Source organism: Myzus persicae, unplaced genomic scaffold (assembly GCF_001856785.1).
Source record: "Myzus persicae strain clone G006 unplaced genomic scaffold, MPER_G0061.0, whole genome shotgun sequence".
In the NCBI taxonomy this organism is placed as follows: Eukaryota; Metazoa; Arthropoda; class Insecta; order Hemiptera; family Aphididae; genus Myzus; species Myzus persicae.
This window is the reverse complement of record NW_019104167.1, coordinates 700,372-724,833: the sequence shown is the minus strand read 5'-3', so window position 1 is coordinate 724,833 and position 24,462 is coordinate 700,372. Positions and strand designations below refer to the sequence as shown.

At 28.2% G+C, this 24,462-nt stretch overlaps 1 protein-coding gene across 4 annotated transcripts in view; it reads right to left on the bottom strand.

The window, feature by feature from the left end:
- Positions 1-18,159, bottom strand: part of LOC111039515 (calponin homology domain-containing protein DDB_G0272472-like) — a 47,864-nt gene extending 29,705 nt beyond the window's left edge. For 3 of the 4 annotated variants that reach the window (XM_022323056.1, XM_022323058.1, XM_022323059.1), the window contains exons 1-5: positions 17,977-18,159; positions 8,142-8,230; positions 3,525-8,075; positions 2,010-2,129; positions 1,448-1,943 (exon numbers count right to left, since the gene is read on the bottom strand). In XM_022323056.1, the coding sequence (XP_022178748.1) occupies positions 1,448-1,943; positions 2,010-2,129; positions 3,525-8,075; positions 8,142-8,204 (5,230 nt within the window). In that variant the 5' untranslated portion in view covers positions 8,205-8,230; positions 17,977-18,159. The other variant, XM_022323057.1, reaches the window with a different exon arrangement.
- Positions 18,160-24,462: the final 6,303 nt, after the last annotated feature.

The window sequence follows — 24,462 nt, the reverse complement described above, 5'->3', positions numbered from 1 at the left end:
ACTAAGCTCTTCACACTTGTATTTAGGTAAAAAAGTCGATTGTAAATTTTGCCTCGATCATTTTTGATAATCAATTGATATGTAGTATGTACATTGTATACACAAAAGTGTAAAAAATCCGATTACCTACATCTGCACGACTGAATGTAAGATGAAACAAATGTCAAATAATGTATCATCTTCTCGTTTAAAAAGTAAAAATTGTATACCCACCAAACTAGTAAAATTCCAATTAATGAATATTTTTGAGTATAAGTAGGTAATATATTAATATTCTAATATACTAATATAACTACAATAATTAGCGACAAGAAATACAATTTTATATCTATTCGATTTAAAGTTTTTTTAAATAATTTATTAAAATTAAATATTTTTTGGACAACTTTCAAAAAAGAAAAAGAAACTCTCCTGGATAAAAGTTCTTGATAAATGAAGATAAGAATAAAATCTATTTGGACCAATAGTCTACATGTTTAGTTAAAATTGTTGTAATCTGGGCCTAGTCCCTATGATACACATAAAATATGTAGGTATCCAAGCTCAATTTACAATTTTAATTCATTAAATTATTATACTATAATATTATATACGAGTTACGTATAGTTACCAAAATAAAACTTTATCTTACAGCAAATACTTACACACTTAATTCTTCGATATTGACTAATATTAAATATTTAATTGAGATTGAATATAATATATTAATTTTTTGAGTTCTATGGTATTTTTATAAATACATTTGCATTAACTAAGCAGACTCCATAATATTATTTTTAGTCACCCTCAAAACTATTATTCTACTTAAAATAAAACTTAAGTGTTCACGAATCATGTTTAATGGTTCATATAGTATTTATTTTGGATTAATTTAAATTGTTGTACTTCTTAGTAAATTGATCAAAACTATACATAGAATATAAAATATATTAAAACTCAATTTTACACATGATTGAATTCCAGATTGCTTTCAGCAATATAAATCATTATTTTCTTTTAAAATATCTTTTCTTTTTTATAGTTCTTAATAACGGTATATTATCAAGAAAGTAAAATTTAAACCACAGTGTTACCCACAAAATGTTGATTTTTCTTTACTTTCACATAAGAAGTATACAATATAGTTAATTGTATACGACAATCTTCATTCTTCTTGAATTAGATAAGTTAAGTAGATTTACAATTTTTTTTAGCAAAACTTTAACTGCTAGCATTAATTAATAATTAATAGCAATAGTAACCTAACTAGGTATTGGACATCTGTCATTAACATTACTTATGTCGGTATTGGGAGGAAAGTGGGAACCTAATTTACGCCAGAGCAACCTACATGCATATATACATTAGTCTATTGTCTATAATAAATATTGAGCTATTAAAATATTCCCTCATACCTTTAAGTGCTAAGATATGTATGAAGTATAACATAATATTATTATAAATTTACCTTTGGTAGTTTTAGTGACTGTTGTTGAGGTAGAGGTGATAGTAGAGTTTCTAGAAGACTTTTCATTTTTGTTGAATCGCGAATCTTGTTGTTGCTGGACTACAGACACTTTTTTTGGTGAAGGAGATCTGGCTTTTTCAGTTGGAGTACTCTTTTGAGGTGAAGGAGATCGGACTTTTTCAATAGGAGTTACTTTTTGAGATGAAAGAGTTTGAACTTTCTCAGTTGATGTCACAGTTTTTTGAGGAGAAGGAGATCGTTCATTTTCAATTGTTCGAACAGCTTTTTGTGTAGATAATGGTGTTCGAGTTTCTACAACTGACCTAAGAGTCTTTTGAGGTGAAGGAGATCGCAAATTTCCAATTGGGTTTGCATACGATTTTTGAGGTGAAACACTTCTTTCCTTTTTAATTTCAGCCTTCTTAACATACTCGGTTTTTTGTACAGTTACGTTACTTTGTTTTTGTGTCTTGACTGGCAAAACATCTTGAAAGTTCTATAGTCAAATTTTAACAAACAAAAAAATAATATATTGATAAAGTTATGAAATAAAATAAATTACCTTTGTTACACGAGTTGTGGTATTTGTTGCCTTTCCACTGTTTGTCTCCAATTGACGTTTCACTACTCGAATTTGGGCTCTTATTCGTCTCCTGCGATCGTATCCAACTGCTTTTTCAAGCTAAACAAATACAAGTATAATAATATAAAAAATAAAAATTGAAATAATAAATTAATAAACTTTATTAATGTACATTATACACTTACAAATATATTTTAAAAAAAAAATTGTATACATTTATATATATTTATATGTAAATAAATTTAATCAAAAATTTAATATATTAATCATTTTTAAACTATGAGCTAAGGAGATACTTCCGTAACTCAGGTATTTAACATTATTTTATAAACATACCAATTTCTTTTTATTTCAATTATCTAACAATAACGTGTGATAATAATTGATTTTAAAATGTCTTGAATTGTTGATAAATTCTACAGTTCCAAATAATATATAATACAATGATTAATTGAAAAATGATAAACTTGTATATTATCGTCTCAAGGAATCTAGTCCACAATTACAAACTTTTTTTTCAAATCTAAATCCAATAACTTGATGATGCATATTTTTGTCATTTTAAGTTATTTTCTTACAACACTTTTTTTATTACTTTTTGCACATTAATATATTGGTACCTATTCTACCTATAATAACAGTTTCCTCTTCAGTGAATGGAAGTAGTTACTAGTTGGTACTTGATGATTATTATGATGTTAGGTTAGGCATTAATGAATACTTTTCCCTTATTACCAAAACATTTTTATTGTATACAAGATTGCCTACATGTACTCCTTAAAACAAATGTTTTCTAATTATTATTGATTTTTAAAATATTAATTTTATAGTTATTTAATATATTTATTAAAACTGATTAATGTATTCAAATCTTCATGCCCAATCGTATGAAAATTATATGTTATAAAAAAGTATGAGATAAGCCATAAGCATGATGCATTTATACACTAAAAATATGCGAAATATGCAAAGTTGCAAAAATATATTCCTTGTTTATTGAATTGAATCAAGTTTAAAAATAAACAAAATGTATTTAATTATTGGTATTAAATTAAAATATATTTTATATTTGAAATAATTTACGGTACACAACTAACCCAATTTTAAAATTAGCAATGGTTTAACGGCGTTGAGCATAGGCAACAAGACCACGGGAGAGTAAAGTTTTGTACACCAAAATATGATCCTTATAAGTTATAATATATTATGAACCTTTACGGATGCCACTAATTAAGTATTATTTTATATCTTATCATTGTTATAAAATACGATTTGTGTACTCGTGTTCACAATTTATTTTTATTTTCTATAAGAGACGGATCAAAATTGTTACCTTCTAATATTAAGAAAATGGTTATTTTTGTTATATATAGTGTCTAAAGATTAACTATAATATAAATTATTTGTAATCGTCACATTTTACAATTTTTACATTGTATTTAGGTAACTTAAGTTTGACAATGTAAATTTAATAATAATGAAGAATATATTTACCATAGTTTCTAAAATGAGTAAATCAAATATTTCTTCGATTTGCACTTCGTCATCAGCGTTATTTATAGGAATCGATTTAGTTGTTGTTGTTGTTGTTGTTATTGTAGTTTTTGGCGTTGATGTACTTTTCACTGTTACTCCAAATTCAGTTTTAGCCGTAGTGATAGTGGCTCGCTGTCTGGATGATGATGAAATTGTATCTCGTGCACTTTGATTTCCACTAGTGTCATATCTTGTATTGATGGATACACTTCTCTCAGGGCTTTTAGCAGTGCTATTTCTTTTTGGAGTTTCCGCAATTTTTCTATCAGGGCTTTTAGTTATGCTATTTCTTTTTGGAGTTTCTGTGATTTGTCTATCAGGGCTTTTAGTCGTGATACTTCTTTTTGGAGTTTCCGTCATTTTTCTATCGGGACTTTTTGATGATGCTTTTCTGATAGTACTCTCGTTGGTTTTAATTACTGAATCGGTAGCTGAAAGTTTTTCTGGACTTCTAACTCTTTTAGTTAAGACTCGATCCACAGTTTTTGTGTCAGCCACCGTGGCTGATTTAATACGTGTTTCTGAAATTTTACTTGTATTTAAAGGTGTGCTTGGCACTTGGTGTTTAAAAGTAGTTTTATTTTCCTTGTAAGATTTTTGAGTGGGTTCATTCTTTTCAAAAGTAGCCGTTCTATCTTTCACAGTTTTTGATCCCGACAGTCTTCTAGATCTATTTATTTCTTCAACTTTAACGTCGACTGTTTCCGTCTTGCTTATTTTTATCGGAGTTTTGGTGGTTCGGTCAGGAGAGCTACTTTTAGCCTCTGGTGATTTTGTTCTCGGTACATTGGTTTTGTCTTTCAACGGGGTTTTTTGATCAATCTTTGTTTCGAACGATGCACGCCTGTCCTTTATCGATGATGATCTTGTTATTTTAGTAGGGGTTAAATGTGTAACTTTTTCGGATACGTCTTTCGATTTTTTATTCTCAAAGAAGTCTTTTCGAGTTTGATAGTCAGATGCTCCAGAAATTTTTCTTGTCAAAAGAGAAGATGGCGTATTATTTACTTTTGACAAATCATGAACTTCTTTAGTTTCAATATCAATTGTTTCTGATTTGATTACATCATTTATATCGGTCTCTTCGATTTTCCCTTTTGCAATGGATTCAAATATTTGTTTGGTTTTTCTTACTGCTTGAGGACTCTGGGGTATTTCGGTTTTTTGTATTTCTTCTTGCTTGTTGACATTGTTTAAGAACTTTGAAACTCTGTCAGCAACTGTAACGCTACTTTCTTCATCTAAATCTGTTACAACATCATATCTATTACAGTGTAAACTGTAATCATTGGCATCTTCTGGTTCACTTACAACATCAGCATATCTAGGCAAACTTGCATCATCTGATACTGAACAGTATGGCTGGCCAAATCTAGTAGAATACTCGGGTGATGATTCTCTAGACGATGGAGGTAATTGAACAATAACATTTAGTAATGCATCTTTGTTTGTCATTTTTTTACCGTATTCTTCTTCAGCTTCAATTCTTATACTATCAATATCTTGAATTTTTCGTTTATCTTCTCTTTCTTCCTCGTCATCTTCCGAAGACGAAGAAGATGTTGATGAATTGGATGATACCTTTTTAATGTATTTTGGTTTATTGGTGGAATCGTCTAAGTCAGTATCACTTTCGAAATTTTCTGGAGGTAATTCATCCTCTAAATCTTTCGATTTTTGTTTTTCATTTTTAGTAGTTTCTTTTTTTGTATTTGTATTTGAATGGGAATAAGTTGTTTTTTTGATTTGAGGCTTAGATAAAGATGAGGTTGAGATAGGTTTGGTATACGGTTTTGTTACTTTAGATGGTGTTTCATTTATATCAGGCTTTGGTGAAGTATGTGTTCTAGGTTTGGTTACATTCAACGAATGAATCCTCTTTGAGTTTATGTTTCCAATGGTTTTTTTAGAATCTATAACTGTTTTTGTTTCAGCAATTGATTTTACAACACCTAATTTTTTTTGTGAAGACTGTGGACTAATTGAAGGTTTAAGTTTATTTTTTGAGTCTTTCTTCTCGAGAACTTTTATTGTTTCCAGAGTATTGGATTTTGTGTCTGGAGTAGTAACTTTTTGTCTAGATGATATTGTAGTTTTTTTGTCTACTAAAAACTCTTGACTAGGCTTTTTAATAACCGTTTTTTGTGTAATACGTTCTTTTGAATTTTTATGTATCAAAGTCTTACTATCACTTCTTGTAATTTTAACATCCATTTTTTCTCTTGAAAGGTCTTTTTTAACAGTTTTATTTGATACACTATCTTTTGAATCCTTGTGTATAAGGGTTTTTTTGGATGGAGTTTTCTCTAAAGTTGAAGGTACAACTTTCTTAATTGGCGAAGGTATCGACGAAGGTATTGCTGATATTGTTTTTTTAGTAGGTGTAACAGATTTAATGTCAGAAGAGTAAGACATATTTTCCGAAGACTTAACGGTTGTGTATGTTTTAGTATCTTTTGTAACTGGTTTAACTTCTTTTACTGGAGATTTTTCTTTCGGTCTTATTGTTATGACATCATTAGGGATTGTGCTCTGTTTAGCTACTTTCGATTTTTCATTTTCAATAAATTCTTCTTGTTTTGTTTTATTTTCCTTCTTAACACTCTTTGAAGGTGATTTCTCCCTAGATGATTTGCTTATTTCGATGTTATCTGTTGTTATTTTTTCACTATCGACTTGTTCAATGGATGTACGCACTTGTTCTTCTGTGATAAATTTTTCTTGATTGGATTTTTTTTTTGAATTTAAGATATTGTTTTCAGTATTTTTTGTTGCTTGTTCTGTATTTTCATTTTTTTTTTCATTTAAATCATTATCAATTTCAGGTGTTATAACTTTAATTAAATGTTTTTCCTCATTTATTTTATTTTTAGAATCATAATTGTTTGTGTGTACATTATCTTCCTGTGTTGCGTGATTTATTTTATTATCCTGAGTAATTTGTTGAGTTTTAATTGTTTTGAAATTATTTACTGGTTTAAACGCACTTCTTTCAGGACTACTTTCATGAGAGCTATTTTTTACTTTAGACGAGGACTTTCTTACTTCTTTTCCAACTGACCCTTCACTGCTATATCCAGGAGATTTTTCTCTCCGTACTGGACTTGTAGATGAGGATTTTTGGCCATACTTCGATGTTGAAGTAATTTTATTTTCTTCTTTAAATAAGGTTTTTTTAGCGTCACAACTTTTATACTTATCGTAAGTGCCATGAGTTGCGCCAGAACAATCAGAATCGTCCGAAGAGTCATATTTTTCACCTCGAGTGGGTGTATTTGATCGTTTTTTTGACAAACCTTTTGTATGTGTGGATGACAACCTCCTTCTTGAAGAGTAATTAAGTGATTTAGAAGGACTTGCTGCTTTCTCTGGTGATGCTCTATACTTTTCAGGACTAGCAGATTTAAATCTACGCTCTGGACTTGTACGTTCTCTGGAAGGTGATGGACTAGACCTTTCCGGTGTTGATCGTAAGCTCCTAGCAAAAGCATCATGCGATGGACTCAAATCAACACTGATCCTAGGTGGCTGGTAAGAATGTTGATGAGTGGTGATATATTGACCTTCGGTATATTCTTTTGATGTATCAACACCTTTATCATCAACTTTCTTATTTATCTTATCATCATTAGAAACTATCGAATTTGACTTGGTAGAAGAATCTGTAGTTGACTGTTGAGTGGATAGATAAGAGTCCAGTTTATGAAGTTCGTTTATAATTTTACTATCCGTAGCCACCTCAACATTTTCGGACTTGTTTGATGAAATATTTGAGATGTATGTATTTTCTATTAAAGTACCGTCTTTATTTGATTTATTTTCTGATACAGGCTCAAATAGTTCACCGCTGGATGTATAAGTTTCTATTACTTTTTGATGACCATCTGAATATTGATTATTATCATCTCGTTTGATATTTTCTAAGTTTGTAGTAGATATTGATTCAATTACCTTACTATCAATATTTGAGCTGTCTGAATTATTATATGAAGTATCAAATGTCAACTGACTATCTTCGTTATTCTGTTCGTTGACAATAAATTTGGAATTCAAATTTACATCAGCCTTTTGAACTTCTTCTGATACAGAAATAGTAGTCTGTGACGATCTCCATTTGGTTGACGTAGAGCTAGACATGGACGTTTGCAATGTATTTTGAGTATAATCTTCATTTGGCTTTAAAGAGCTGGCCTGTTCTATTTCAACTATTCCTCTACTACCATCCGATTCATCAATTTTCGACGACACATAATAATTTTTGTTAGTATTGGATTGTCGTTGATATTCTTCTGTCGGAGATTCAGAATCCCGGATCTCTTTAGATTTCATAGTCATGAATCCTTGATCCGTAATAGATTCAGTATGCGTTCTGGTTGATGAGCGTTTAGATGTTGTTTCTGTTTGAATCATTTCACCTGTCGTATAAAACTCTTTAAGCCGTTGTTCTCGAAGTTTATACATTCTCATACGAATCTCTTTCTTCTTACCAAAATCCTCGGTTTGTTGCCACTAAAAATAAAACAATAATATCTTAGATTTTGAAAAGTCTTATTTTATATTTTTCAAATATATTACCATTTTCCGTAACATATCCTCATCTTGTATATGTGCGAAGTCCGATCCTACTTCGGTCGCCATGATGATTTATTATTTAATTCTGTAGCCTATGATCAAAAATACATAATATTATAAAAAACAATTAATGATAAAATGCTTATATAAAAATATTAAATTAATGTGTTCAACGTTACGAAATAAGATATGTAACGATAAATTAGGTATAATAAGATACGTAACTCCATTTATGGTTACTATAATGTTCGGTGGCAAAGCAGACCTACAAACTGCATGCACGCAATTCCACTACATATAAACGAGTTTGTGTATTGTAAATTATAATTAGTGCCATTACCCATAAACGATATAGTTGATTTAGTATTTTAGACAGAAGTGACAAACGGACAACAAGAATTAAAATAAGCAAAATTTAGCCTCGCATTCAGACAACTTAATTCCAAAAATAAACTCAATATTGACCATTGATTTTTAATATTTTTAAAATTTTTTTTACCATACTAACTTGAATATTTGTTTTTATAAAACTCTTATCGGCTGACGAGTCTTAAACAGCTGTTGAGAAATTTATCTTTCTAAATTACAATGCGATACCCAATGCACCTGTATTATGTATACGGCTATAATAAAGATTTTGGGAAATGTTCAACCTACACGGAGTATGCACGGATGAATGTGGGAGAATGGTTGTTTGCAAAAAGAGAGTTTCAGGGCCATAAACATTTTTTTTTTTTTTTGACACCATAAAATCGAGTGGGTTGTTTGGTATAAAAATAATAATTAAATTCAAGTATCACATTTCCTATTGGTTAGGATACTGTTATAAATATTCTATAATAAATAATTTAATAATCGCCTTATGCACCTATAACTGTGTAGCCGCATTATAGGTATTACCTACGTCATACGAAGATTTGGCGATTGTCATCCTATATGGTAAGCCATCTAGGTCATTTTAATGCACTTTGGTCGTATAGAAATAAGTCTGTCCTTGATGGTTTAAACAGTGTTAATAAAGTAACGAAAGGACTGTTGTAGCACCAAACAATATCGATATATGTTGAGACTCCGATGATTTCCTTACAAGGAAGTAGTTTTTAACTAAGAACATGAGTGCTGCAGTGGCCTAGACCTCAATTTATTTACATTACAACATATTATTATAGTTTTCCAATGATTCCTAACAAATTCAAAGGGATACAATTTAAATACACTTTGATAAGGTCTATATTATTGATATTATTCAATATCTTAAGAAACAGTAGACATTTTTATCGAACTAATTTTCGATCTACATGACTACATGCATCAATTTTTTAAGCTAACTGAGACCGTTATTCATTCTTCTGAAAATGTTTACATATACTGTAACTTTTAGATTTAATTTTAGAGCTACAACTAAAACACAATTTAACTAACATTTGTTGTTTACATTGTTTTAAAATATTGATTTTCAAAATAATAAAAAAATATGCAATAAGTTTATTGAAACAGGTAAAAATAAATAAATAATTATTTTGGTGGTAAGTATCTACAATGTATTATTAGATTGTTGACTGACTTATTATGTTAAAAAAGTTAAGTTATGTTTAAAAATATTTGTTTAACGCTATACATGTTGTTATTTATAAAATATGAGGTAGATGTCAGGAAATAAAGTGTACCTATATAAAATACTGTATATTATTATATTTTCAATAAATAAAATAGGGCAATATTATGATTAATTCAGTTGATTTTTAAATGAAAAATAATATATTATGTAACAACTTCGGTACGTCTTATTATAATATTATCTATTATTACTAGTATTTTTATACTCGATACAAACAAATATTTTTACGTTTCAACTAAGTCAGTCTAATTAATTCCCAGTAGACTATTAAAGATACTCACCGCTCGGATACTATTCTAATTATTGTTGATGCAATAATCAGAAATAATGTGATAAAAATATTATGTGTCAATATAGTATTTTATAATCCATCATCCATGTGGTTCATAAATCATAAATAATCTGGAGTATAATCTTTTTAATAATACGAGCATTAAAATTAGAAATGTAGTTTATTTGTTTTGTATGGAAACGAAACAAGAGGATGTGTGGGGGCAGTGCAAAAGGATGTTGAGTTAATGCGATCGCTACACGTGAGACGTGAACCTACGTTCGTTAATAGAATAATTATATATTTATAAATTATATGCATGAAACGGTGAAGCAATACATTTTGTTTTTGTAAACCGAGTCCAGTGATTACGAATGCGTATAATTTATTATTAAGTACTTTACAACATGACAAATTCTGTTTTACCAATATGCAGGTATTTAACATTTTAACTGCAAACTTATTGGAATAATATTTCTGTAGTAGCAATATTAAAAAATGTGTCTGAACTTTTCAGTAGACAAACCATTCAATATTTTTTAAATATCTTTTCGTCTTTTATGCAAATTTTAAATTTTGATTTTAATGCATTTTGCTAAATTGAATCATAAGAATACCGAAATATTTACATTTTTGTAGTCACAGTAATTAATTATGGTAACCGGTCAGTAATAGAATAATTCTCGATAAGTACCTATAAGTTTTATCATAGTATGAGTAACGAGTATATAATTGTGTGAAATGTATGGAAATGTAGTTGGTCACAGTAATATGATGGTTAAAACTAAAAAAACTAAAAAGAGGCACAACTAAATCATGTGGTGTTGGAGATTTGGTGGTAACAATATTAATAATAATAATAATAATAGTAATAAAAAGAAATTGTAATAAAAAAAAGAAATTCGACCTACACGGTAGACGAGACCACCATGCTTGAATATGGTCAGTAATTTTTACACTCACGCAAGTAAATATTATGCCTATATAGCTAAGCGGAAATTAACGATTGTTTATTTTCGGGAGAGTACCTTTAAGGAAAATCTTATGGTATTGGGCTAATAAATAAAAGCGTTTCACGTGTGTATAACACAGTACGTGGTGCTTATATTCGTATACACGACATTTCAATAACAGCTCTGTAAGCAAATTTCTATTTGTACAACTCGAATAATAATAATAATATAACATACTATCTGATTTTTTTAGTACACTTATGACTCAACCAAATCTTGATTGAATAAAAAATTGATTTAATAATATGGCATTTTCATTTTTTCGTTTTTTAAACTTGAATGGTGTTTAAATTAAAATATGAAAGTTACCTAATTAAAATAAAATTAATAATGCATAATAATTAATAATAGATCAATAGCTTATTATTTATAGGCGTTTTAAGTTTAGATGATCGGAGTAGTGACCAGTGGAGTATCAATACTTAGTTACATGCATGAGTCTACGATTCGCCATCCATCTAAAATCATATATTATACGAATATATTATTATATTATATTATAATAACGATTCCTCGTCGTAAAAGCTATTTCTCATGTCTGTAAGGAATTCAAAGTAGAATTTTGTTTAACGTTGTATATATTTACTATAGGCAACCCATTATAACGAAATAACGAATGATGTCACCATTATAGCATCTGATAACAAGACGTATGACGAAAAAAACATCTTCCTAATTGCACATGGACTCCCAGCCAATAGACATATTAATTCAAATTGTTATAACCTAAAAAATTCAATATCAAAAAATGGTGAGAAATTGTATTTTATTGCAAAAATAAAGTGTTATCGAGGGCACTAATCGGGTACACCTAATTTCATCAGAGGTCAGACTGCATGATTGGAAAATTTCGTTATTAAATTGAACTTTAAAACGACTTATTTAAAAACAAAAAAAAAGGTATAGAGTTTGTATTTATTTTGGTTATACCATTTTTATAAAATATAATAGTTCCATTATTACTACTCCTATTAATACTTATTTTGTGAATATTTTCATAACTTTGACCAGGTTGATTTCTTTTTCTTTTTGAGACGACACCTACAAGTCTATTGCTCCCTCTCCACGCCGGAAGACCACATATCTATAATATTTTCTAATTATAAGTTATAACATAAAAATAAATGAAAAATCACAATGCTTCTTAAAATTTCAACGAAAATATGATCATTATGGATTGGAACTTCTTGTATTTCTTTTTTGTAATTTACAATTATATAAATAAACATACAATTATTATTGATATCATAATTGAGCATATTTTCATATACCTAAAGTTTTCGCCCGTTTTCGCCAATAATTTTAGATTATTTTTTAGTAACTTGCATTGTATACGGTACCAACAATTTTAGTACAACAAGTCCCAAACCTAAATCATTATAATATTATCATAGGTAGTACGCTCAGCAGCATGGACCCGTATAGGTGAAACCGTGACTCTATATGTATAATTCTATCGTCAACAGTAACAACATTGCGTCAGAACTCCGAGATCAGTTTGTGCTCGAATAGAATTTTTCATATCGCTCTATGGCAAAATAACGTAGGTATAGGTACGAAATATTGTTATTACGCTGACGACAGGTGCACAACCGTTAAGTCCCGAATAATCTCACGGGTGAAATACAGTGTAAAATAATAATGATAATAATAATATCATTTTGATACTGCCGCCAACGTCGGTTAATAATTTATTATCACGTTTCGCCGATGCAATATAACGCCTCTTTTGAACTTTCCTCTTTTTCTAGACCTATCTATAATATATTTCTCAGCCCCCCGAGTGCATGTTTTGTTTTCAACTTTAGAGACAATTATGCGTTCTTGACATTAATGTAGTATCTATAACATAAAACATTGTACCTATATAATACATTATTTATTGCACATACAGTTGAGTCGTCATTTTCTCTATCTTAACCCATTATGCGCGACATAACGAATTTACAAATTCCAACTACTTTGGATTCTAGATTAGAAGTTATTTAGAGTGAAAATAATAAAAAAAATCTTTTATTTTAACGAAAACGTAATTGTGCATTATGGTCAGTTTTTTTATCTTAATTTCAATGCGAGATAATATTATATATATGTAATGTCATTGTATGCGTATTTAGAACAAACAACATTTCCTCACCTAAAATAAATATTTATGACATAAAAACAGCATAAAAAACCCGATTTAGATTGATTTACCACAAAATATATCACCAAAGTAATATAAACTCGGTGTTTGATTGAATTAAAAAAAATCTTTGAATATTGATGAATATAATTCAATGTTTATTATAATTTGATGACTATCAATGAGCGAGCAGTATAATGGTACCAAACCTTGTACCTACTTATATGGTATCAAACGGCATAAGTATCCAACGATAAATATTCTTCTAATTTTAAAAGTTGTATAATAGTAACATAATTTTTTTATTTCAAAAAAAATTTAAACTATGACAGAGTATAAAAACATCGAACATATTATGAATACATTATTTAGTAAATAAATACGTCATGTTACGCCACACGTTGACACATTTAACTTACGCTTAAGGAAAAGTTCTACATTAAAATTGCCAATATTAAATTTAAAGATTTAATTTGGTGCCTATAAAACAGCTTACATTTTGAAATCATTTGTCAGTCTATTTACAATAAAGCACGACACAGCTAAACAATAATATATATATAAATCATTATGCATTCATAAATAATTGTTGTTTTCATTCCTTATTTTTATTGTTACTATATTATATAAATAAATCGATAAGCATTTCAAATATTATATCTGTTATTCCTTGAAAGAAAAGAAGCTATGAGTTTAGTAGAATATATTATCTCCGTTTATCAAGTACAGCACACTATAAATAATATTCTAGATTTCTGTACTTCAAAAATATTGAGTGCAAAGTAAATAGAATTGACGACCATGTCTAAAATTTTATGAAAAAGCAAACAATATTTTTAGTTTTCACTAAACTATTTATATTTAAGAAAAAACGTTATAAACGATTAATTTAAGTATATACATTATAATAAAATATAGCAATAATTAAAAGAAGAGTGAATCCGTCCCCCCGTATCCCCCCTTCATTTGATCACTGATTATCTCTTTAAAAACCGTATTTACAAAAGTTGGAGCATCGTGTTTTCCCTTTTTTCTGTGTTAGCTTTAAGCAAAAATTTAAAAACATATGGTAGCCCACTTTATCCATATTAACTCAAAATTAGAATTTTTTTGAACTACAAATATTAACTATTTTATAAGTCCCACGTAAAATAAATAGAGACAACAATTTAACTATTATATTAATATGGCTACAATTCATCAACAATATTATTTTCTTTACTCAAAATCCTGAATAACTTTCTAATAATGTAGGTACTTTGATCCAACATAATAAGTATTCGTTGTGTCATTCATTGTTAACCATATCTAAGTATGAGAATTTGTTATAATTTTAAATGATTAAGTTGTTTTTATATTTATTTTTTATTTCAATAAACAATACACAATTGATTTATGCTATCTACTATCGGCGCCAACATATTACATACATATTATACTATATTCGTATTCATTATTGTTATTATTATTTATACTTAAGGCTAAATGCCGGTGGCTAATATCAATTTCTATTATTTTATTACCAATAATTAATTCTGGACTGATAAAAAACCATGACTGTACAGTTAATTACGTATAAATAATTGTTTTCCTATTCCAATGTATATAACGTATTTCATTGGTGCTGCAATATAGATACTATTTGAATAATTCTCATCAAACATTTTAGTTACCTAGGTACCTAATTGTTTTAAAGGTAATATCATTTTTTTTTATACAAACACAGAAACACTGACCGGCAATTAAGCCGATATTTTTAAACAGGTAGTGATATAGGATTTTCGCATATCATAAACTGTTATGTCATAATGATGCAACTAACATCATTGTGCCTACTCAATATTATATTAATAATAGAAACTAGCCTAGCTGACTACAAGGTAAACAGTTTACAACAGATTGCCTTTGAGAAGTGGAATGAGAAAAACTGTATTATTATATTTATTTTAAAATATTGTGTTCAAGTGTTGAAAAGTAGTAAAAGAAAATTTAAGGAACAGTTTTATCAAGAAGATAATACCATAAAAATTCTTTCTAATGCGACTTACGTTATTTTTGTACGAATTAATTGTAGTTAATGTAACGTCTCAGGTGGATCAGATATTTATATAAGTTGAGAATATGTTCTTTTGTGTTAACATGTTATTATAATAAGTAATAAGTAATACGTCTGGATATGGAGAGAAAGTGGTTCTGAAAATGATCAATACTGTATCGATTCATGCCAATGATTGTTTAGACACATTTCTAGCTAAATGTACATAGCTTTGGTGATTTTTATTAAATTGTATAAATTATGTTTTTTTGAAAATCTTTTAAGAACATTCAATCTAAATGTATTAAGATAGGCGATCGTAAATCTTTTTTTGAGAAACTAGTTTAGGTACTTCGTGGGGGTTTTAAACAAAAAAATATATTTCATGTTACTAAAATAATTAAGACTACATCTACAGAAACTTAAACTTGATAAGAACCTAAAAGATATGACACACATGATAACACAGTGTAATGAAATTGCTTTTTAGTTTCTTTTTAAAAGAAAAAAAGTACATTTGTATACCTACATTTAATAATAATAATTTATTCTAGCACTTACTTTATAAAGATAAGTTGGATATGATGGATTGATAAAAGTGGTTAAAAAATGTTGGCTTAACTAGTATAGATTGATATTCTATATTAAAAAAAAAATTTTGTATACATTAGTTGTATGAGTGTTTGTTTATTAATTTGTTTACCTACACATTTATTTACCATAACATTTTAGTTTTCTCAAGGACTATGTAACGATAATATTAATATCAATGAACTCGTAAAATGTAATACGGTATACTGTTATCCTAGATAATTTAATTTCGAGAACGAGATCAGTGAGGTCTCAAAATTGTTAATTAGCCAGCAGTTTTTTATTTAATATAATTTATTGTGATTTTAAGATAAAACAAATTACATTTTATGAAAATAAAATGTATTTAATTTATTTTATTAATACAACTTTTGAAAGAAATTGAATCCAGAACTATAAAAATATTTTATGTATTAATGGTGATAGAAGTAATTATATAATGCTTCTTTAAAAGACCAATGGGTGCCATAATAATGCCAAAATGTTTGTAAATTATTGTTCAGCTTAATAGACTAACATAACTTGACGAATAACACGTTCTCTTAAAAGTCACATACTACGATAAAATACATCTAAATTCACAGAAAGTTTTACTTCATATTGTTTAGTTTAAAACCTTATTAAATTACACTGTAGAGCCGAGGAAGCAATAACATAAAATTTTATTATTTTGTGTTTGAATGTGATGAATTAAAATAAATACAATTTATAATCTCGTATTGCAGTAACAACATTATATTTATTCAAAAGACAGGTAACAACAGTATGCTTAGATCCGTGTATCGGTGTATATATCGCTCGTAGCCAGATCAGCTTATTATATTATACGTATAGCCTTAGTGCGACAAAAAACCAAAACTGGTTGCATTATTCACCCGTTGCATTCCATGAAACGATATCTCATTTTTTATTCAAATTTATGAACACTGCCGCCACGCTACACAAACTATAAACTCCGAAAATATACCTATACAGTACCTATATGCATGCATCATCAAATGAGCTACAAAACACAGATCTCTATAATATCTATGAGTGACTCATTATGTAGACGTGTAGACTGTAGAAATTATTACACCCGTATAATACGTATTATTAATCAGCTAATAAAGTATTTTTACTATATAGTTTTTAACCTCTAGTAGTATCGTTTATTTCGTATACTTATCTGCACGTATTTAAACTTTTTCATGATAAGATTTTAAAAGTTAATAACCAATATTAAAAATGTGTAATTGGCGTTACGATTACTTATACCGTGATAGTCAAACGATGTGTGTAAACATAATGTACAATTTGTATAAATTAAAATTACTTCTGCATAAAATAATTATTGCAAATTAATGACACAGTAATATTATTATTTATAACACAACACATCGTACAATATGCAATGTTCTTTTGATAGTGATACAGCCGAGATTATATTTTACTGTTTTTTTGTTACTTCTTTAAAACGTACAGATATTTTTAGGATAGCATGATGTGATTTACAGTAATCATATAAAAAGGACGGGACGAACCTAAATGTTATTATAGATTATCCTTATAAGATTATCGTGCCATGGACATGTAATATGTCATATGTATATGGGCATTGATCCTCAACGTATAAATCTTCCGAAAAAAAATGAGAAATGTCCATGGCACTTTAGCATAAGCTGCAACTAGTTATACGACGATGTTAGCGATTATGTATAAAGTAAATGACTCATTTAGTTATCTGTTGTTTGCACTTAAAAATTTTGTCAAGACCGCATAATTTTGTACAATGTAAATGTTATATTATTTGTTTGAATAAAAAGAATACATTGATTCAGATCAACTGAGAATAGAGAATTATATTATCTATTCACATAGTAATTATTAATTATAATACATAACTTAATGTATAAACCAACAATGAAATAATAATAATAATAATAATAATTATATAATAATACCTTTTTTAATATAAGCTCCAATATGTTAATAGGTTTTATCTATTAATTTGTATGAAGAAGCACGTTTAACAACAATTAAATATAAGTCCATGTCGTTAATTGAAAATCCAATGGTTATAAATCACAGTTTAATCATTATGTTATAACATGTTAATAATAAAAAAAAACACAAACTAATATTAAATAATATAATATGGTTAAGTTAAAGCGGCATAATAGGATCGTGCAGTAATTCTAACTACCTGTCTCGCAGGGATCGGATATTCGGTTCGTTCAGTAAGTATCAAAATAAATGAATAAATAATAATTTAAAAAAAAATTTTTTTATAGCGTTTGAATGATGAATTATGTTAAAATATTAGTAAATATTCGCGCGGTGTATGACCGCCGTCTGGTGAAGCACTATGGACACTAACCGGTGTGTCTGGAAACGTCGGCGGAGCGGATTACGCGATCGTCGTCCTTCGCAAGCCTACTCCTACGGGGCTCACTACGTCAGTCCGGAGGTGGTTATACGAGCCTATATATATAATAATACTATATATTATTTTTTTATATACCTATAATTTCTACACACACACACACACACACACACACACACACACACACACATACACACACACAAATATATACACTTATATGTATATTGTATAGTGCTATATATTGCTATATTGTATACTGTTCTCTTATCAGGCGACGAATCCCACTACATTCCAAGTGGCCGACTCGGAACAATATTGCTGCCACAGCCGTCTCACCAAAAAGTCACCCTCTATAATCTATACATCGTGTAGGTATACATCGCAGCAGTAGGTATATGTATGTATACCAATACGCGATTATAAAAACCACTCCCAGTGCAGACTGGTCGCCACACTAAACAAATAGAATATTTTAAGGTCCTTTATAATAATATTTATAGAATTTAATTTTATCAAGCAGTTATAAATACATTATTAGGGTTAAATATAACACATGCGACATGCGACATGTCACATTGTTTATTATTACTCGTATTTCGTGTGATAATACATCATTGCGTATTTGTGTACCTATATGTTAAAACGAAAAAAACCTACGGAAAATCGGTAATGATCCTTTACGATTTTTTTCAAGACTTCACAGCAATAACATATAACACACTGGAGTGGTTCTGATGTTCAACCTTCACCCCCATCTTAATACTTCGTTTTTCACTGTATAAAAATGTGAAAATGTTTTTTATAAAACATGTATGATATGCCTGATATTATGCTACTAATTGAATTACCAGGAAAAAATTGTGATTGTTCAACTCATTTTGGGAGTAACTCGCTGTGGGATCAATGTCTTTTTAAGTGTAAATCATATTTTATAATTTATATAGCCATCCGCCCGGCGTTGCCCGTGAAACCACAGGTGGGTTGCGGACCCCACGAGGTGCTTACGTAAGTGTATAATTTCTAACTCTAAAGTTTCAGAGTTACACCAAGTTTGTTGTTTTAAATTAATCCGGCCTATGATAATAGAAACAACTATTTGAGGTATCAACAGGTTGCTTACGATAATCGCTTAAATAGACATTCTAAAATATTTTTAACGCCACGCTACATCTAATCACGCAATCAAAATAAATCAGCCTCAAATTTTCTTATACTCTATTTTGTACACTTCACACTGCGCATATTATTTTTACCGATAGTACTGTAGTAGAAATTTGTTAGACACTAAAATTTGAAACAGGTAAGTATACAAAAAACTGACCATTTCATAGGTATACACATTAATTACTAACCATTTATGATCCAAAAAAACAAAAATAGTCTCTTCTATTACTATATATCTGTACAACCAATGGTAATCATTTATAAGCAAAACAAGTTTCAATTTCCACCGTCAAACTTAAAATTTCTGTTTGCCAACCTTTTTAAAATCAAAATTATTCATAATCCTTTCTTATTGTATGCCTTAGATTATAATAGAAATATAGACTGAAAATTTTAAGCCGCTAACAAATAGCTATCATAATTGAATCATTCAGGACTTCTTGTTGTATATATTTTATAAATATTATTTAATTCATTCCTCCCTCCCCCCTAAAAAAAAACGGAAATTTCTATGAACGCCACTGCCGGGATTGGTAAATTGGGTTCCAAATGACCTTAACTCGGTAAAGTGGATCACAGGGAAAAAAGGTAATAGGTAAGTTGAGTCCCGGAAAAAATGTTAGTATAGGTCCGTTCATCTCAATTTTTAAAATATAAAATAAATAATAATCATCTGTATTAGAAGTCAAATTGTATATATTTATAGTATAAATTAAAAATATTAAGTTCTCTGTATAAATTGCATAAATTAAAAAATTAATTTAATTTCTATTATTATAATTTAATTTAAATATATTATTTTATAATAGTATTTTCTCGGTAAAAACTTCAATGATGAGTATTTAACAAACGTGAATCGGGTTATTGACTTAATATATATAGTATATTTTGCCAGGACTCAAATTACCGCTTTCATAATGTACAAACTACAAACATTATGGTGGACCCAATAATTTACCTTTGGCCTCGCCACTAAGCCTTTTTTTCATCTTCCCTGTGATTGTTTTTCATAATATAAGGTAGATAATATTATATTGTACATTAGACTAAAATGTAAGTGATTGTAGGTCATATAGGTTACCAGAAAACAAATTGTTTAGTATAAAACTAAAAATATTTTCTTTGCTCTATAATATGCGTGGTGTAAATATCTATGCAAAAAGCCTATCAAAATACTGCAGAGATCGTGCGTTCAAGGGCGTCCTCAAAACTTTTATCGGCGGAAGGGCAATGAAAAATATTTGATTATTCATATTAGTGCCATACAATAATAGACTATATTATACATTTTAGAGTAAATTAATATTAATGTTTCAAACATTTTTTTCCAGTCATTCAGAAAATGTCATTACCTATTTTATTTTACTGCGTAAAAATCTTTTGTTTGAAACTATAAGAAAAAAATCTCATTGAACTAAGCCAGAAATATTAGGAGTATATAGGTGCAATTGATTTCATTAAAAAAAACGGTTCTGTATGGACCTAAATTCACTTTTACAGTTATATCATTCATATTATGGTTCTTATAAGCTCCACAAAAGTAATTAATGGTCAAAGATTTTTATAATGAAATGAATTATGTAAGTCAAAGAAATACTCAAAAATCGAAACTATAAATTCGGTATATTAAAATATTAAGTTTGCAATAATATAATATCCAACCTAAACAATCACCCTCAATTCATTGCCAACATCATCCAATGCATCACAGCAGCCAATCTTCAAAACAAAATATAAAAATGTAATAAATGTATAATTAGAATAAGTATAGGCAATTAATAACCATAACTTCTGTAAACCCAATGACCCACGCAGCCCAGGGTCTTTTTTTCTTACAATAAAAAAAATATATATACAACCTATTACCTATTGTATTCAACTTTTGGGTATTCGTGATTAAAAAAACAATTTACATCAATTCCAATCCAAAAAAGTCATTGTTTTGTAAAATCATCAATTTTGAACATAGGTTAATAGTAAAAATGTTTTATTTTAATATTTAATATATACATACTAAAAATACTCAAATACTCAATATTATACTTAAAATCTAGGAAAATGATTTAGTCTTTAATCAACGTAAGTGTAATTACTTATTACTTATTGCTAAATTATCTTATAAATATCTCAAGATTGGGAAATTAACAACGAACTAGATAATTATCTTTACAAATTATGTATAGATTAACAATTATTTACCTGGACTAGGAAAAACGTGTTTCCATAAATGGCTAGATATCATTTTATTGATAAATGGTAATGCCATATTCATACAGTGCGTATTGTATAACTCAATAATAATCGTATGTGTACCACACTACCATGAAACGATTTGTACGATCTATCCCAGTTACATGTTACCATCGAAGTCCAATGGTGTGTAGAGTGTACACGTAAATGAGTGAAGGGCGAATATTATGTTACTAAGACATAAATGGTTTGACGTTTGCAGAAGAGGCACTATATATAGTTCGATCATAATTATTATTGTATTCCATTATTCCATAAAAATACAATTATCATTGTACAGACAAATAAAATTCTTTTTGATGTAGGTTTTATCCTAATTCTCGTAACTAATTAATGATTACTTAGTTACTCATTAGGGTTTAGTGTTAAAAGTATTTATCATTTGTATGCCATCTATGCGGGGAAGCAATATGATTAAGATTTTAAAACGAGTAACCCGCTATTTAATGAGAACAGTAACTATTTCGTACCTATACTATTCTATTTTTATACCTAAGAAATGATCATTATCAAATCGTGTCAATGGTTTATGCAAATACGTTCGTTTTTACATGATTTTTTTTTTTTAATGTACCTACGTGTATTGAACATATTACACTAAACCAGCGATACAAATGGTTTTAAAAAAATGTATTAATATTCACGTGTTACGTGCATATTATACCTACGAAAAAATAGGTGTGTTTCATTTATGATTTTTATTACACTTGTCATGATGATCGATACAAATATGATAGATATATAAGATATACATGCAACTATTTTATTATTCGATATTAATAGACATAAATGAGTGGGAAGTGTGAAAACCGTGGTGGTGTATAATAACACATATTAATTATTATTTTATACGATGCACCTTTTTATCTTGATCACAATAGCAATTATATTTTAACACTTATTTGAGTTAAATATTAAGATCACTATACCTGACTAAGCTATTTTATTGGCACATATTTTAACTTTTGATTCATATATTTGCTTGAGTTAATTGAACAAATATTACTAGATTGTAATTGTATAACCTGTATACTCACAGCTCAGTAATGCAGCATAATTAAAAACATGATTTTTGATGCCATTTAATTAGTCACAGATAATACTTTTGTTTCGTATTAAATACGTTAAAAATATATAAATATAGATAACTCATCTATTTACTTCAAATATTTTATTTCAATTTTAAAAATAATTTGACAATTGTATACTTGAATTCACCGAGAGCCCGAGAATTACTTTGACTAATTTATAAATAATAACTAAATGTAACTAGTTTAATTTTGAATACAGGTTATGAATTATATTTAAAGTTTAACACATAGTAAATACTACACTTTTTTTTAAAACATTAATTTTATTTTTGATGAAAACCCAAGATTGTCTATAACTCAAATCCAGGTTTATATATACGGAAATTAGTTTTTAGATAAAAAAGATAGTGCTCGTTTTCATTATGAAATCCGGACACACACATAATGTATACTTAACGTAGGTTAAAACATTCAATAAACTTAAATACTCGGTTTGAAATTTCCTCTGGACCTGCGTGAAAGTTTGGAAGAAAAAAAATGAAAAAGCAATGTTCAACATCGAGGACAATTGAGATTAATGTTGTTTAGAATAATTCGAAGGCCAAGGACTCCTCTTCGATACTATTTTTCATTTTATATTAGTATTGCCTGTTAAGGCTATATCCATTTTAAATGACTCATGTGCTACTTAACTTGTCTTTTAATTTCCAAATTATACTAAATTGTATCTCCTTTATTACTTATTATTCATCAAGCATAAAAAATAATTTATTCACTATTATATTAGGTACTATATATTAAAATAAAACAAAACATTTGAATTTGAATAAAATATAATATGCGTGTATTATTGTAGTATTATATTCAATTATAATAGTAGATATTTTTATAAATAAGCATAATCTACCTATTTAAAAAATTAAAAGATATATGTCGAGTTCAATTACCAATTAGTATGTGAATTGTTGACGGCTACAGATATCAACGTATAAGAATACACAATTATAAAATATATATTATTGGAGAAACTATTTGAATATTAATCAAACGAATAATAAATTTACAAATAACCATGTTTTTAGTTAAATACTTAAATCTTCATAATAGTGAATTAATTAAATGCATAATGCAAATGCAAGTTTTTTGAAAAGCAATAGTATGGTTTCAATTTGTTTTCCCATAAGAAATCATTGTTATCAGACTTAGTTTCAAACTAAATCAATAAATAATATAGAAAAAAATAGTATTTGAGGAACTTAAATACATAACAATTAGTGGATAACATCTTGATTATGAATACATTTGTTGCGACAAGCCAACACGACGCAATAGTCTTCGTTTAAGTCTAAATCTTAACTTTTATGGCTGCTAATCTTGTTGGAAGGTCATGAGCGTTTTTCACGTGGGGTACCCACTTATGACATGTATAGGAAAGAAAAAACAATAGTATTTTAAACTATTTATCTTTGAATTAAAACAAAACTATCAATTTTTAATGAATCTATAATGTTATCTCGTATGAATGTATAAAATAGATAGTCAACTGTGGTGGGAATATTTATAATAGTATGGTTTAAAAATATGCTGTTGTTTTGTTTTATTAACCACGATGAACTTATAATGTATTTAAATTAAAGGCAATATTCAATACATACATTGGTGGCAGAAAATTAAAAATGACTGTTACATTCTATAGTATTGTTATGTTTTAACTAAGAACCTAACTATTCCTATAATTTGATTGTCAAACATAATTTCAGAAAAAACTCGAACATTGTTATTTGTTATTTGACTATAGTAATATTGTAATAATATCGTTAAAAGAAATCTGACTTCTGATTTCTGAGTCATTACAATATGA